Below are 16,719 nucleotides of genomic sequence, written 5' to 3'. Positions count from 1 at the left end.
GAGGAAATACCTTTTAAATTATGGAATATTTAGCACTGCAGAAAGAGAATCTGAGCCTCTATGTGTGTGAGTGCATGGGAAGGGAACAGTAATAGCTAGCTTGAGCCCAGGAGCAGATGTGAGGTGAGAGTTCCTGTGAATGGTAGTAGCGTACCCACAAGCTCAGCAAAATCACAACAATTCAGAGGAAAATATCAATACTGCTGGTTTCAAATAAAGTACAGCAGAGCAGAAATTATTTGACACAGCTTCCCAAACCAGCCAATATTGTGAGATCAGTTCCAGATCCATTCCCAAAATGTCTGAAAGTACTTTGTTCTCCCAGGCCTAGGGGCAGGGTCCTTGTGGAGCTCTGGTTCTTTGTTTGCTATGGCATAAGATGTATTGTTTGCCTGAACACATTAGTTCTTCTTTTTATTACTTTTCCATTTTAAGCATAAGCTGCCCAGAGTCATTCTGGAGTCAGACAACCTCTAAAAAAGTTGTTGCCATCGTCGTCATCATCATCATCATCATCATCATCATCATCATCATCATCATCATCATCATCATCATCATCATCTTTGTATAGAAGTACAATAAGAATGCTCTGGGAATGCTAATATATCAGAGGATGTAACTTATGGACAAAACTACAGCAGTCCTCAAACCTTATCCAAAACTTTGTACACAAATTTGCCCCAAACTTCAAATTGTTACATAACAGAAGCGGAGCAATATTAAATATATAGGGAAAAAGTCATATTAATTGAGGTTTCATTTTTGTTTTAGCCCTATCCCCCTCTTTCTCTTGGCCCCACTCACTTTGGGGATTGGGCCCCTGGCACAACACTAAGAAGTGTCATGTATCCTTTAGCCTGAAAAAGGTTACAGACCTGTACACTAAGTCATTGCAGATAGTCCTCAAGTTACAGTGGTAACTTGACTGGGACTGGAATTTCCATCGCTAAGCAATACGGTCGTAAAGCATGAAGTCACATAACTGCATTGCTTAGTGACAGCAGTCCTGGGACTCCCCACTGCTGTCGTTAACCAAATTCCACCGGTCGTTAGGCAAGGACCCACCCCAGTCCAAGTCATTCTGGGCTTGGTCCCTCCCAGCCCCAAGCCTCATTTCTTCCAAGGAAAGGACTGCCTCCCCTTCAACTCCCCACAACTGCCTATTCCCTCCCATCTCTGCCATTTTGGCTGCCCTGAAGCCTGCCTTGTGGGGTGGCAAGCAGCCTTAGAACCACTGTGCTGCAAGAAGCCCCTGAGCCACAGCGCAGCACAAAGCCGCAGCCACCCCAACTGCCCCAGCTGTGCAGCGCAAATCCCCAGCTGTACCGGGAATTCCCAGCAACCCCAGGACCATGGAGCAAAGCCGCAGTGTCCCAGGAAGCCCCAGCTGCCCCAGCCACATGGCACAAAGCCCCAGCTGTCACAGGAAGCCCCAGCCACCCCAGGAGCACAGGGCAAAGCCACAGTGGCCTGGGAAGCGCCAGCAACCCCAGAAGCACAGCACAAAGCCACAATCACCCCAGGAAGCCCCAGCTGTCCCAGCCCAATCCCAGCCACAGTTGTCCTCACCACCCTGCACTCCGAGACCCCTGTTTTCTTGGTTCCACTGCTGACAAGGCATGCCCACCCTGGCTCTTCGCAAGGCAGCTGGTGGTCGCATGAGGGCATCTTTCCCAGGCCTCATGAGGAAACCACCATGCATGATATTGGAAAGAAAGCCTCGTGCAGCCAGCAGCTGCCTTATGAAAGGCCAAGCCAGGCATGCTTGGTCAGCGGCAGGAGCAAGACGGTAAAGGTCAGCTAGGGCAGCAGGGGCTGTGGAGTACAGGGGGCCAAAAGGGTATAGATGTCGGGCGGGGGGGAGATAGGCAGGGGGAAGTTGAAGCACCCCTGCAGTCGTAAGTGTGGGCAGTCTTCCAAGCATCTGAATTTTGATCATGTGAGCATGGGGACACTGCATTGGCCATAACTTTGGGGACTGGTTGTAAGTCCCTTTGTCTAGCCCCACCATAACTTCAAATGGTCACTGAATGAATGGTCGATAAGCAAGGACTATCTGTACATAGTGTCATGTCTGCTGGGCTCTTGTTTGACAAACAGAAATGACACCAGAGTGCTTTGATTATAACTTTGGTGCCACAATGGGAAGAACACAACATCTTCTGTTATCTTTCCAAAATTCTAATAACTTTGAGCACACTTTGGTTCCATAGTAAATTAATTACCAGGATACTGCCATCAGAATACTTTAAAGTTGTACCTCATTTGCTCTCTTATGTACTCAACATGAAATTTGTATATTCTTTCTGCATATTCTAATCTAAAGGGCTGTTTAGTTTCATCCTTATTTCTTTGCTGGGTTTAAAATTGTAATTTTATTTATTAAGTGAGCTATTATTCACTGTTGCATAATGGAAGGAAACTTTCTCATTTATGAGCAATATTGTTTAGTACTTAATTAGTTCAACCTGCATATTCCAGTTAAGTGAAAATTCCAGTCTGGGAACATTGTGCAATTAATTCTCAATAATACCATCAAAAAGCAAGCACACATACAAATAACCCACCCTTTGTAGTATATCATGCTGAAATACTCCCTGCTCTTAGCAAAGGTTATGAAATGTATTGATCAAGTTATTGGTTGTTGCAAGGTACATTTATTTCTGTTTTGTTTTTGTTTTTTTAAATCTGATTATGCTCAGTATTCCTGAACAATGCTTTCTGCATTTTGTGCTTCTTTACAGGTAGTCCTTGGCTTACAATTGCATTTGAGACCAGAATTGCCATTGCTAAGCAACGCGGTCATAAAGTGCAACATCACATGACTACGTCACTTAGAGACAGCAATTCTGGCAGTCCCAGTTGCTGTCATTAAGTGAGGACCTCGTGTGACTGTGACATCTGACTTCCTGCCGGCTTCTCTATTGACTTTGCTTGTGGGAAGCCAGAAAGGGATGTCAGAAATTGTGATCATGTGACCATGGGAACAGTGCAACTGTTGAGGACCCATCATAAGTGCCATTCATTCAGTGCCGTTGTAACTTTGAATGACCGCTGAACGACTGGTCGAGGACTACCTGTATTTAAACAAGATACTTCCCATGTTCATTTATTTGGTTTCTTGAAAATTGCATGCATTGTTAGGTGGCTAGACAAAACTTTGAATGTTTTAGCAGTCACTAAATTGACAGGTGTGGCTTTTAATCTAAGTAATTTTTAGAAAAGTGTCTCAGTCCACCTTTCACATGAATTATTTCTGCAAGAATTTTAAGAATAACTTTTGCCTACTTTAAATGTATGTATGTGTTTGTGTGGGTGTGTACTTAAAAGGACTTTAAGTCACTTCAGTTTTGTCCCAGTAACAATCAAATCAATTACTTCTTTCAGGCATCTTGCCTCCTGATTCATTTTTTATTATCCCAATAGGCGCTGGAGTTCCCCAGTTTCAGCCAATTGCCTTGAATGGGCGCATCCAGCTTCTGACAAATGGCTCCTTGTTGATCAAGCATGTTCTGGAAGAAGATAGCGGATACTACCTCTGCAAGGTCAGCAATGATGTGGGGGCTGACGTCAGCAAGTCCATGTACCTCACTGTTAAAAGTAAGAATTTCTTCTGATAGTAATAACTATTGAGTTGCAAAAGGATAGCTTTCAGCTCCTGAATTAAAATATATAGCATTCATTCTAAGGCACACCTGCACATTTTTCTTGCTCCAGCAGAATCACTTGGTTACAGTTTAGTTAAGGAAGATTAAGTGGGCAAAGGGAAGGGCTGGGATTTTCTATGAAACATTTCTGTAAGGTCAATGAGCTCCTTGAACGTTATACTTTTGGAGTACAATGAGGCATCTTGGTGTTGCTGATACACGTTAAACTTGGACAGAGCTTAGATAAAGATCACTACAAAGTGCTTCAGAATACCTTCACAGGAGGTGCTTACCTTTTCAGTTGACTTTCTTACTTCATTGTAATGAGAGTAATATTGTCCACATTCTGCGAGTGAGAATCATGAGGTTTTATATTGGTTGGTTTGGAAATTGGTGATTTTCAGCCCCAAATATACATTCTTAAATGTGTACTAACTAGGTCATTCAAAGTAAATAATTAAATTTCTGAACATCATCATTCAAAATGTGGTGAAATGCCACTCAGTAGAATTTCCAAAAAAAATTTCTTTTCTTTCTTTTTGATTTGAATTCGAGGCTACACTCCTGAATGGTGTGCTTAAACAAATAAAGGCTTTTGGACCAATACCAAAATATTTTAGTTCTGTTCCATCAATTTTTAAGATCTGATGTGGTTACAAAGGGGACTACCTAAATGATGACTTTCTTTTCTTAGAAAGTGGGGAGGGGGACCCAGTGAGAACAGCTGAATAATCTCCAAATGTCTCAAAATGAATATTGGACATTTTTAATCAAAAGCTGCCCTTTTGGTGATGAATCCATAGTGAATTTCTGCAAGCTGAAAAGCTGTATAATGAATTTTACCTGGAGTCACAAGACATGATCTTATTGTAAAAAAAATGCAGCGTTCAATCTGCCAGTCATGATTTACTATATATACTCAAATCAATTTGGTGCAGAGAAAGTTGTACAACTAATAATCAAAGCAATGGAAGAATACAGACTACAGAAACTTTTGCTAGTCTTAGTTCTTTTATTTTGGTTATTTGAAAAGGGCTATTATAACCCTCTTAAATTCACATTATAACAAAAGAAAGAGGGGCAGTGGTTAGATTTTGAATTGTATTCACTGATAAATATGAAGGCTTTAATTTAGTATAGGTTGTTTGTATATGCCAGAATCATCATCCCCAAGTATGCTCTTCCCTAGAATAATAGAAGTGGACAACTTGATGCCTTCCAGATGTTTGGGCTACAGCTTCCATAAGTTCAGTTATCACGATTGGTATTATGAAAATTATAATATGAAACATCTGAAAAGTGCTAAGTTACTTCGCTTTTCAGTATAGAATAGAAGAGAAAGCCATTTTTGTCCCAATTAAGCTTGAACTGACCAATGTAATGCATCAGGCAGCGGATAAGGTACTGCTGTTTTTAGAATTGGGATGACACCCATTTTTTCAAAGCAACTGTTAAAGGCAGTTATGAATAGAGAGTAATGCCCTATCTTTTGTCATTCAGATAGAAAAATAAAAACAACCTACCAGCTTCTCCTTAGTTGACAGCTGTAAAAGTCTCAGTCTGATTATACTATGCAGTTTCATGTGTCATAAAAGAGCATCTCTTATCAAGTAGGAGCAAAGATCTCTCAGGAGATAGTTATCTTTTGAATCAAATAAAAGCTTCTAGCATCAAGTAACAAAAATATAAGTATGTTCAGTCATTTATTTATTTGTTTAGATTTAGGAGCCACCCAGGTCAGTTCTGGGCAGCTCACTCTTTTTTCTGTTCACACCTACATTATGTAAAGCAGCTATAGTTTGCAGTAGTTGAATGGCAGACCATATTTCATCTAGATCAAATCTAGATAAACATTTAACTGGCTTCAATAGACAATAGTAAGCAATAGTTATGAGGGATAGGTGAAATGTTTGTACCTTTATTCTTTCAATTCATTGCTGCATGGTTTCATTGCAGTATTTGCTTCAGTCTCTTTGCTGGCTTCCTTATTCCCTTTCCCCTTCATTCTTATCAGCTAATACTATTGGATTATCTGCTCCAGTGCTGTGGTGTAGGCATGCTAGTAGAGGAAAGTTTCGAGCTCCATTCCAGTGTAACTCATCCCACTAGTCTAATTGGTCCCATGTAATCTGCTTGTCCAGTCTACAGAGACTCTTTCTAGCTGCCTCTCCATATGCTCAAAATAAGACAAGGGAGGAAATGTGCTATGGGCATCATTTTCTGAGTGGTGAGCTTAGAAATAAATACAGGTCTTAAACTTACAAAATGACCTGTGAATATTTTATGACTTGCTTGGATGACCCACCCCTACCCCACACTGTTTCCTTCATAATTAGAAGCTTTCAGCACACATTTTTACCTGTGGTAGAGCCACAGAAAAGCTAATGGGGATGAAAAAGTACATTTTAGCTCACAAGAATCTTGAAATAAATTATAATAGTCTGAAAAAAATGCATGTAAATATGACTTGTATTTGAAACTAAAAAATATATGCAAAAGACATCTCCCTTGTTTGACGGAAGACCTTATACGTGCGGGTATGTTCTACACAATTTTATCATTATATGATAAAAATCTAGTTCTGAAAACTTCTCAAAATATTATTTGACTGAACCAAGCAAGAGACCAGATTAAAATCAAACTTGACTCTGCTATTAAAAAGAGTGAAGCAATGCTTCATTGCAGTATATGAATCCAGCTATAGCAGTCCCTTTCCCTACCTCTTGACCTTGTTGAAATGCATTCTGGTCATGTAATAAGTCCTCTGCTCTTTCCCATTTCTGAAATTTAATTTAACTATGAAAGGATATTTACAAACTTTTAAAACCAGCTGAAATAGTGCCCATGTGAAATCTCTGAATTAGAATACTTTCAGATAGTAAGCTTCTCTGTCTTTCCATTTTTCAGTTTAAACACACCTGAAAATAATCTGGACTATTTTAACCATTTTAAAATCTATTTTGGATAGAAGAACAAGACCTGAGCAGGGCTAGCTGAGTCAAGAGTTGTGGAAAAGTGACCCGAAGAACTTTTGCAGTCATGGATGAGTTTCTAAGAAAGGAGTGTACTAAATTTCCAATAAAGCTTACAGGAATGGCAGCCCTTTTCTGTATGCTGGAAAGCAAATCAAAACTGAGCAGTCTCAGTGGAATCACTGCGGTTGCCTGTTGTGCTACCGCCTGTCAGTGGATCAAGGCTTTTATGATCTGAGGCTGGTAGCATCAGAGAGAACTCACAAGATGAAGAAGACAAAAGTAGATGCTCACAAGCATGGGAAGCTCAGAATGGAAAGGTGGGATGCCAGGCATAGAGCTAATACATTGCTGCAGTGATAGTCCATTCCTGAAACAGGATTTCCTTCTTAGAGGACAGCCCACAAATGACGTAGCACTTTTCTGGAAATTTTACTATGGTAAGCACCTGGTTATGATGTCATTTGCATAATGAGGGGTTCATCTCATTTCATTGCTGAAACTACACCCCTGTCTGGAAGAGCCCTTAGATAAGCATATTGACTTGGAGAGATCTCATCTTAAGCCATAAACTATAATTTTAAAACTAGAAATCCTACAGTCATGTGACAAAGCCAAATTAAATAACCAAATTATGTTTTAGGTGGGAATCTATATGTGTGTTTAGTGAAACTCCAGTAGCCAGTTAATAAAAGGAGCAGACATATTGTAGGTCTGATAACATGGCTTTATTGTCCTTTTTTAAAAAAATGTAACATACGGCATGATCCCAAATGAATTGGACTTTTCTCAACTATTTATAAAGAGTATAGTATATTGTATTGAATGAACATAATATGCTTAGAATCCTTTGAATGTAGCTTTTTGCTTTATGCTTAACTGAATGCACAATTTATATTTCTTCCACCTTCCTCTCCAAACATTTCACACACATATCTTTTTTTAAAAAAAACTGCAAATCAATCTATGGTATGTTAGTTCCCATCTAGTGCCATATTCTGAAAGGCATTAGCCTCTCTCTAGGGCTTATGGATGCCTCAAACTCTATCATCTCTGTCAATGAATGACAGAGAACAACATACAGATATTTGATTCTACAACTTTTCCATAGGCAGTCTGAATGAAAATTCCACAAACCATAGTTTGACAGCTTCTGCCCAGTTCCAGTCTCTATTATAGACTCTGCCCTGAACTGAAGAATGTTTAATTGTTCATTAACATATTTCTTTGATGGCATATACAGGTTAAGACTATCAGCAGGAAAGTTTGGTTTCTGTCCAGTGGAAACTAAAAGCAGCAATTGCATAAAAATAAATGGAAAAGAACCACCTGGAATTGCAGTTGTGATAATCAAATTCATGTAGGCACATAATAGCAAATCAATAGTTTTGTAACGTGCATGTTGAGAAGAGCTACAAGGAAATTTATACTAAAGCTTGAAAACATGAAAAATTTCCCTCGACACAAGCATTTGCTCCTGTTAGTCTAACAAGGTTTTGGTTTTTTTGTTTTTTGTCCTAATGAGGTCCTCCCACTGTAAGAGATAAACAAGCTCCAAGTGTCATTTTCTGCCTCTGCAGACTATCAGCACAGCTTTGATTTAAGGACTTGCACTTTAATCACCCATCATGTGTCATTACCCCGACAGGTGGCAGCAGCCGCAAGATACAAGCTCCAATAAATTGCATCGAAAATCACTGAAGCAATCTTTTGTTGATTTTCTTTTACAGCTATTCAATGGCAGATCAGCTGTCATAACAACACAGTGCCCATGGCAGTAGGGTGAAATTAAATGTGAAGTAAGTTCAAGGTAGCGGGTATAAAAATGGAATATCCTTTTTTTCACCCTGTTGATTCTAATGCATTTTTTTTTTAATTCTTGTAAGTAATGTGAAGTCTGTGGCAACGGGCTGAAATCAGGGCTGTATTTTTGTGGCATAATTGTCACATGTACCCTTGGACAAATATGCTTAACTATGCAAATAAGTACCTTTCTATCAATATATATATATATGTGTGTAAAATAAGGAGTCTTGCACATTTTTAAAGAAAAACGCATCTTACAATTGGGCTTTTGGGCCAATAGCCAACATGTCCCTTGATAGCCATCTCTGTTCCTCCCTTGTTCCTCCTAATTTTTTCCTTCTATTACAGATATATGCAATGTTACATTACAGCCTGTAGCAGGAACATAAAGTGCAATTTCTCATCACAGACAATGCATGCAAAAATACAATATATAAAATGGTACCGTGCCCATTGAGCTATGTTGAGTAGTATCGGGCTACATGTCTTTAAGGCAGTTACTTTTCTAATAACGAGCCAAATTAGGCTTTTTCAAAACATAACTTAACAAGAAACATTTTGTTAAGGGAGCTTTCTGTACCTATTGCTTTCCCATTCTTACAGCATGATGCCTCCTGCAGCATTTCTATCCTACCTGCTTAATCAATACTGGGCCAACCCCATACAAAGGGGAGGAAGTGGAGCAATTTTATTGCGATCGTGGTAATTGTTTTTAGGCAGCATGTTAACAATTTGATATTTTAGATTTTTCTTATAGAATTATAATTAAGGTACCATGTCTGTTGGACATATATTTATAATAGGCTTCTGTTTTAAAGGAATATGGTCCATTATTGATCGCGCAGTCAGCCAGGTGTTTAGACTGGATTTGGCATTTTTATCCACCTATAGAGTCCTTCCCAAGGACCTGGGATAGTTATTGTTATTACCATTATTATTTTGATGTGCATATACTTTAACTGGTTTGATATGTGAGAGATATTCCCAAACTGGAAAATCGAGGATGCATAATGCTTAAATCTTGCTGTTAGGAAGTGCTTAAAAAAAATAACAGATATCCCAATCAAGAGCGCATTGAAAAGAGGCTTCAATATAATAATTAAAATATTTACTTGGAAGTCAGTATTATTAAGCTCAATATGATTCACTAAGAGTGCATAATAACAGCATTAGAGACTATTACTGAATGTGTAAGCTAGTAGTAGTAGTAGTAATAGTGTGGTGACAACCAACAACGATGGTGATAGGAAGGACAGAGGTAACAAAGATCAGAAGTTCTTTTCTACAGTAAGGGACATTGGAACCTATAAAAGTGTAGCTCCAGAAAGGGTTTCTCATCGTCTAAAAGTAAGAAAAGACTTATTAGTCTGAATCCTAGTCAAGAGTTCCAAAAGACTGAGTCAAGCAAGTGAAAATCTAGGCAACAAAAAGTTAGGTAGTCAGGAATTAAAGGAAGAGGGTAACAAGTTGTGTAGGCTCATCATCAGTAGGCATTGCTTCCTATAATGAAATATCCCAAAGAGATTTATTTAGTGCTTGTAGAATTCTAGCCCTTATTCAGCCTTTATTTAACTGATTTGGCTGCATGAGTATCCAGATATATTGGACAAATCCTAAATAGTAGTTTATTCCCAAGGCACTCTCTTATAAGCAAGAGTGCTGGCTAATCTTCTCCTTTTGATATTCTGCTAAACACTGTTCCTGTGGGCTGGGTTCTGAATGTGTTCTGCCTTGTGGAAGCAAAAGTATACAAGTAGTCCTCAAGTTACGATGGCAGTTGGGACCAGGATTGCCATTGCTAGACTGCATTGCTTAGTGATGGCAATCCAGGTAGTCCTGGATGCCATTGTAACCCCAAGATGCACCGGTCATTCAATGGGAAGCAGAAGGAGTCCCATGTAAGGAGCGTGGGAGTGCTGTAGGGGTTTGGGAGAGGCCCTGGGAGGCCCAGCACAAGCCATGTGTGAATTGGGGGATGGGGTTGCTGTGGTGCAGTGCAAGTGGTACAAGCTCAGGAAGGCTGGGGAAAATGGTCAGAGGGTACATGCAAGCACAGAAGGCCCAGGAAGGAGGGTGTGGTGCATGTGAGCAAAGGGGAAAAGGAGGGCATGGTCTGTGCAAGCATAGGTGGCCACAGAAAAAGAGTGCAGGGTGCATGCGAGTGCATGGAGGTTTGGGAAGGAGAGTGCTGGTGGATGTGTGCATACGTGCAAGTGCAGGGAGGCCCAGGAAGGAGGGCACTGGTGGGTGCATGCATGTGTGCAAACACAGGGAAGCCTGGGAAGGAGGGCACAGTACATGCAAGTGAAGGGGGAAAGAGGGCACAGTGTATGTGAGCGAAGAAAGGCTGGGGGTGGGGGGAAGACTTATCCAAGTAACTTGTGACCTTCCCTTCCCACTTCCCCATTGACTTTGCTTGTGGGGAGCTGGCAGGGAAGGTTGCAATTGGCAATCATGCGACTGCAGGAGACTGCAACTAGTCATAAGTGCAAGCTGGTTGCCAAGCACCTGAATTTTGTTTACATGACCAAAACGGCCAGAACTTCAAGGACCATTCGTAAGTCCATTCAGCGCCATTGTAACTTTGAACAGTCACTGAACCAATAGTCGTAACTCAGGGACTACCTGTAATTCACTTGAAGAAAGACCCAGGTTGGTTTCACACTTCATGTTAAATTCATAATGGTTGTTTAGTTTTGGCTGGAGGTGATATCTACATCAAGCCATTATGGTATATAAGCCATGTTTTATGGCTTCAGATTGGGTATAAACCCAAGATTAACATTGGAATTGGCAGAGAAGCTCCCCCACCTACCCATTTACCAACAGCCAGATATGTGTGAATTTCAGTCCACATTTACTCATCTCAGACATGAAATCCACTTCTGTATGAGGGACAGTTCCATGCCTTGGGTCAGGTACAGTGTCAGATTACCTGGCCTTCCCCCTTCCAGCTACATAGAAAAATAGTTTATATTTTTAAAATAAAGGGAGAAATTAGAAATTAAGACTAAAACATAAACTAAGGTACCTTACATCTCCTCACCACCCTCAGAATTAACTGACTGGAATCCTCAGAGACTGGAAGGGAGTCCGGAAATTAAGACAGGGAAATCTGTTTAAAGAAAAGCGGTTGTCTTTGAAATGATAGGTAAAAATAAACTTTTTAGCTAGAAATACTCTTTAAGATTATTTTTAATTTGACTATGGGTTTTAAGTCTAATTTATTGTCACTGTAGTTTATTACTTCCATTCATAAAAGCTCTGTCGTTGTGTGTTTTTGGTTACTTCTAACCAGGAGAAGATTTGCATTATCTTGTAGTCTGCCAGAATTTTATATATTATGATATATTGATGTTCTTTCAACATGTTTTATGTAACTTTAACAGCTCTATATTTTTATCTTCTTTATCACTGAATGTTTTGTATGTGACTACTTAAAGTTAGGAGGATTTTTTTGCTTTTACCCTTTTCTCTCCTTTCAAATAAAGTTTGATTCTAGTTATTCCTTGTGAGATTATTCTTTCCCAAAAGAGTGAGGGCTGATTTCCCTAGTCACATGCCTCAATTCACAGAATCCCTTTAAATCGTTTTCACAGTCTGTAGGGAGCCTATGTCTCTCGCATTCTGGGTTAGGTGGGAGGATGCCAGGTAAAGGTGGAAAAAGTAACTACTAAATTAAGGCAGAGCTTGGGTGGGCATCTGGGAGTGGAGGTTTAAAACCTCCAGTCCTGCCATTACGGCATGGTTAAAGACCCACCCTGAATTGTAAATCTAGCCATATTATTTGTGGCAATGTTGGTGGGTAGGAAGTATGAGGAACTGCCATAAGAGATTGCATCCTTCCCTTGCTTACCTGTGTGAGGTGTTTTGCCTCGCCTGCCAGTTTTTGGAGTGGAGTGATGATGGATGTTTATGTCTGGAATCCTGTGATAGATAATCGGTTTGGATTCTAGGAAAGGAAGTTTTAGTGGTCTGATTCAGTTCCTTAAGAATTCTGGAGACTGGCTACTTTGTGTGAAATGCTTTCTGTCCATAGTTGTTGACATTATTGAAGTAAACAAGAGAACAACTTCCTGTATAACATCTATGATGATGCAAAGTAGTGTGGCTGATGAGGCTAAGGACTGAAGAGATACAGCATAGAAGTACTTCTTCCCTGAGACACCCACATAATGCCCAGGACTTTCCCCTCTTTTATCCTGCTGGTATATTTTTTTACAAGCATAATGGCTTCACTGTTAGCATCTGCCACGGGCGTCTTTCTGAAGGACATAACCATGTACGTGGGCTTCCAACAAACCCTATAGCTTGTCAACTAGCAGTTCAGATTTGCATTCTTAATGTACTTTTGGGAAAACCCATGAACCTTGCTGAAATCTTTGGATTTGCAGTTTCAGATTGCTCATTTTCTAAGCTTATCTTCTGCAAGGGTAATGACTTTTCAGGTACTTTTCAACTATTTTTGCTTATACTTCATGATTAATTCCATGAGACAAATAAACCTCTGGTCATGGTGTGAGTAAAATCACATTTTAAATGTAGGCTACTGTGGAACTGTAATGTATTTTTGTGACTACAGGAATTTTTTAAAGTATAAAATGGGTGATGGCTTGGCATGCAGAGCATTTTTCTCTCTCTCTCTCTGTCATCCTCTGTTTTAATTTTATCATCTGCAAGCTAGTTACCATATTTTAAATAATGTTCCATTTAAAAAGTAATATATTTGAAACCATCCTTGTTTTTTAAAGAGGCAGTGAAATCTAAAATGATCTATCCTATAAGAAGGCAGGCTGCAAATTTTAGGAATATTTATCTGAAGCTTTTAAAGAAACATATACCACAGTCATTTCATATTTCTTTATTTGCTTTATACCTTATTCAGAAAGAGAACTGAAGAGTTCTCTGCACATTTTGTCTGGCTTGATCCTGTAATGACCCAGAGTTGATTTTCTGTATATTTTATCAGTCTAAAATATATTTGAACATAATTGGCAATTGCTTTGGTTTTATTCTTAAGAACAATCCCATTTTTTCACTTCTTCCCTTACTATGATAGCCAAGTGTATATCCTAGCATTCAATAGGATTTTCATAGAAGATTCAAGCGTTCTAGGTGGAATTTTTGAATTAGCTCCTGAATTATTTCTACCCTGAAATGTATATTTCCAGATGACCAGTAACTGCATTATCTAAATCTTGCAAATACTGGTTGAAAGTATTCTGATTACTGTAGGGATGTCTACACTATGCTCCATCCACTTTAGTGAGCAGAAATGGTGGGAAGCGTGCTAACAGAGCTAATCTGAGAGCTGGTCTATGATTGTTCTTAGGTCCTTCTGCTGCCTTTAAGCATGTGGGATCCTGAAATCACCCTGTCTCCTTCACAAGGGTGGGGGGGGACTTGTTAGGATTTGCTCTTCCTTCTATCTCCCCCGTCCATCCATTTGCTGCAAGAAAAGAGAAGCTTCCTAGTGGTATTCAAATGAGAAATTAAAAAAATAAATTCTGCAATGAAGGGTGAAAATGGTATGGTTGGGATTGGGGGTGGTGGAGAAACCTGAAGGGAAAACATCATAGAAAAACACCTCCCAGAGGAAAGGAGAATTAATGTGAAAAGCCTTGATGAATTTCTAAGGAAGAACTGCACTTTCTGCAATGGAGTAAAACATGGAAGTAGACACAAAAATATTGGAATGAGCTCCATCTGATCATATCATCCTGATATCATATCATAGACAGAGAATATGCCAGTATCAAGAAAATGTAGTAATGTTGAACAGTCCTAAATTTGTTATTCATGCTCATAGACTAGCTTGTACACTTATGCTAGAAATTCCACATTTTGTTCTATCCTTCTTTTCTATAAACATTTGACCAAACTTGCAAATTTATTCATAAATGGAACAAAAAGTATTTTTTTAAAAATGTAAGTACAAAATAAAGCAAAATGAATATTTCCTTGCACTTAGCTCTAAATAATCTGAGTTTGGTTCATCACTAATTCAGTCAGCTTTGCAAAATTGGACTAGGGCTGCCATATTTTTTTCTGATTAACAGCTGCATTGCAGTCTGCTGCTTTGAGGAATAGCTAAATGAGGGCACTGCCATACTGTGTAGTTTCCTACTGAACACTGTATTTTATTACTTATAACAATATAATTCAAAAATACTCCATTCTTTGCAAAGATTACATACTTACAAAGTTATTATGAGATTTCTACCATTCTGGAATGGTAGGAATGAGAGTGAAAATGTAATTCGAATTCTGGGTGGAAACATGGCGGACTAGCATGTTTCTGTGCACCAGAGAAGTTGCTGAGGCAGAGTGGCAGCCAGGCCGTGCATCTGAGGTCACAGAGCTTCTCCAGGGAAGGGGAAAACCACAATATGGCCCACTTGAGCTCTGGAGGACTGCTCCTCACAAGGAAGCTGGCAGGATCTGGAGAGAACCTGTAGGTGACACATGAGTAGAGCTCTGGGAGCCATGGGAGAATACAAGATGCTCACAGCCTCAGGAAAAGCCTGTTTAAAGGACACTGGGTTCTCCAAATCCACTTTCTAAAGCACCTTTGGATGGAAAGAATTTAAAGTGAAAAGAGACCTTTAATCCAGCAGAGTACCCAAAGCCACCCAGGTGAGTGTACCTTCGACCCGTCAGAAGGACTATAGTAAAAAGAAAGGTAATAACCATAAAGATTTAAAAGGATTTAAATCAAAAAGCTTGCCAGGAGCTTGGAATGCAAAATGACTAAGGGGACAACCAAATTTGGAGTATTGCTTTTATTAACAAAGTACTTTGGAATTAATTAAACAAATTATACATGCCAATAGAAGAGAATATATGTAGCTCAGGGTTGAACTGTGGAGTCCTTGGGGTTCTCTGAGCTTGGTTGTTTTCTTGCAGATGTTTCATTACCTGACTAGGTAACATCTTCAGTCCTAGCTTCAGTTCAGTGTAACACTGAAGATGTTACCTAGTTGAGTAATGAAATGTCTGCAAGAAAACAACCAAGCTCAGAGAACCCCAAGGACTCAACAAATAATACATACCTCTGTGGGAAAGAGAATTGTTTAAACTTGCAAAGGAGGATGATTGGCTGACTTCATTAAACAAAGAGATAAGCAGACAAAGAAGGATGATAAGCTGCGAAAGATCGTGTGATTCTAGAAGTGCAAAGTGATGAAAGGGACTAAAGAGTTACGGACATAGAAAAAAAAGAAGCCTCTCCACTTTTTAACTTTTTATTTCTCCTTTTTGGGTTACAAATTAAAAAGAAAAAAATGGCTATGACTAGAAAGGCAGCAAAAGCTACAGAAACAGGGAGGAGAGGATCATTTACTGAAGGACAATGCAATAGAAAAAGAGATTACACCAAAGTCTTTACAAAGCATGTTTGAGGAGATATGGAAGAATGTCACAGCATCAGTGACTGCCTCAGAGAATGGATGGAAGATTTATAAATATGGAAGAAAAGATGAATAAAAAATTGGAAAAATCTAGAATACAGATGAGTGGAGAAGTTGAACAAATTAAAGAAAAAATAGAATTTTTGGAAAATAAGACAGAAATAATAGAGAGATGGAAAAGGATTTAGACAATGTGGCACTATTGGAATTAAGAGAGAAAGGATTTTGTTTAAGATTGAGGGCATTTCCAGAGGAACTTGGTGGAGACATTAGAGAAAAAGTTGTAGAATCTTTAACGAAGTTTCTTGGAATGAGATGAAGAATATATGGTGCAGAAGTGGACAAAGTGTACAGAATTAATACAAGATATGCAAAACTAAGAAAAGTATCAAGATATATACTTGTACACTTTGTCAAGAAGAACACGAGACCAGGTTCTACAACAAAATTTTGATACTAAATTAGGATAAATAACTCAGAAGTGATTCTGTTGGAAGAAGTACCTATAAAAATATTGCTCAAGAGAAAAGAATATGCCTTTTTGACAGATAAACAGAAGAAGATGCCATTTCATTGAGATAAATTGGAAGGAATAATTCTAACTTTTAACCAACAGAGATATTGACTTAGTCTAAAAGGCAAGAGATTTTTATGAAAGGTTTAAAGAGGAGCTGGAGAAAGTACAACTGGAACCAAGGGAACCATGCAACAAACACAGCAAGAAGATGAGGAAGAGACCACAATGTTAGGCGCTACAGGCATGGACTTTTTAAAGCTTACAACATAAATATGGACTTTAAATGCAAGGTGGAATATAAATGGGACAAATGCCTCTCAAAAGAGAAAAAAAGTATTTCATCATTTGAAAAAGTTAAAACAAGAGGT

At 39.1% G+C, this 16,719-nt stretch overlaps 1 protein-coding gene across 1 annotated transcript in view; it reads left to right on the top strand.

Moving 5' to 3' along the window:
* The window catches only part of DSCAM (DS cell adhesion molecule), a 355,545-nt gene that overhangs the window by 191,901 nt on the left and 146,925 nt on the right, over positions 1-16,719 (top strand). Inside the window, exon 12 of the mRNA XM_088144695.1 lies at positions 3,427-3,600. Coding sequence (XP_088000821.1) covers positions 3,427-3,600 — 174 coding nt within the window. The remainder of the gene's footprint in view (positions 1-3,426; positions 3,601-16,719) is intronic.

Source organism: Python bivittatus, unplaced genomic scaffold (genome assembly GCF_059951505.1).
Source record: "Python bivittatus isolate LINGU-HERP-01145 unplaced genomic scaffold, Pbiv_v1 ctg000350_np1212, whole genome shotgun sequence".
NCBI lineage: Eukaryota > Metazoa > Chordata > Lepidosauria > Squamata > Pythonidae > Python > Python bivittatus.
Note: the sequence above shows the minus strand (reverse complement) of the source record. Positions and strands in the feature narration are given on the sequence as shown.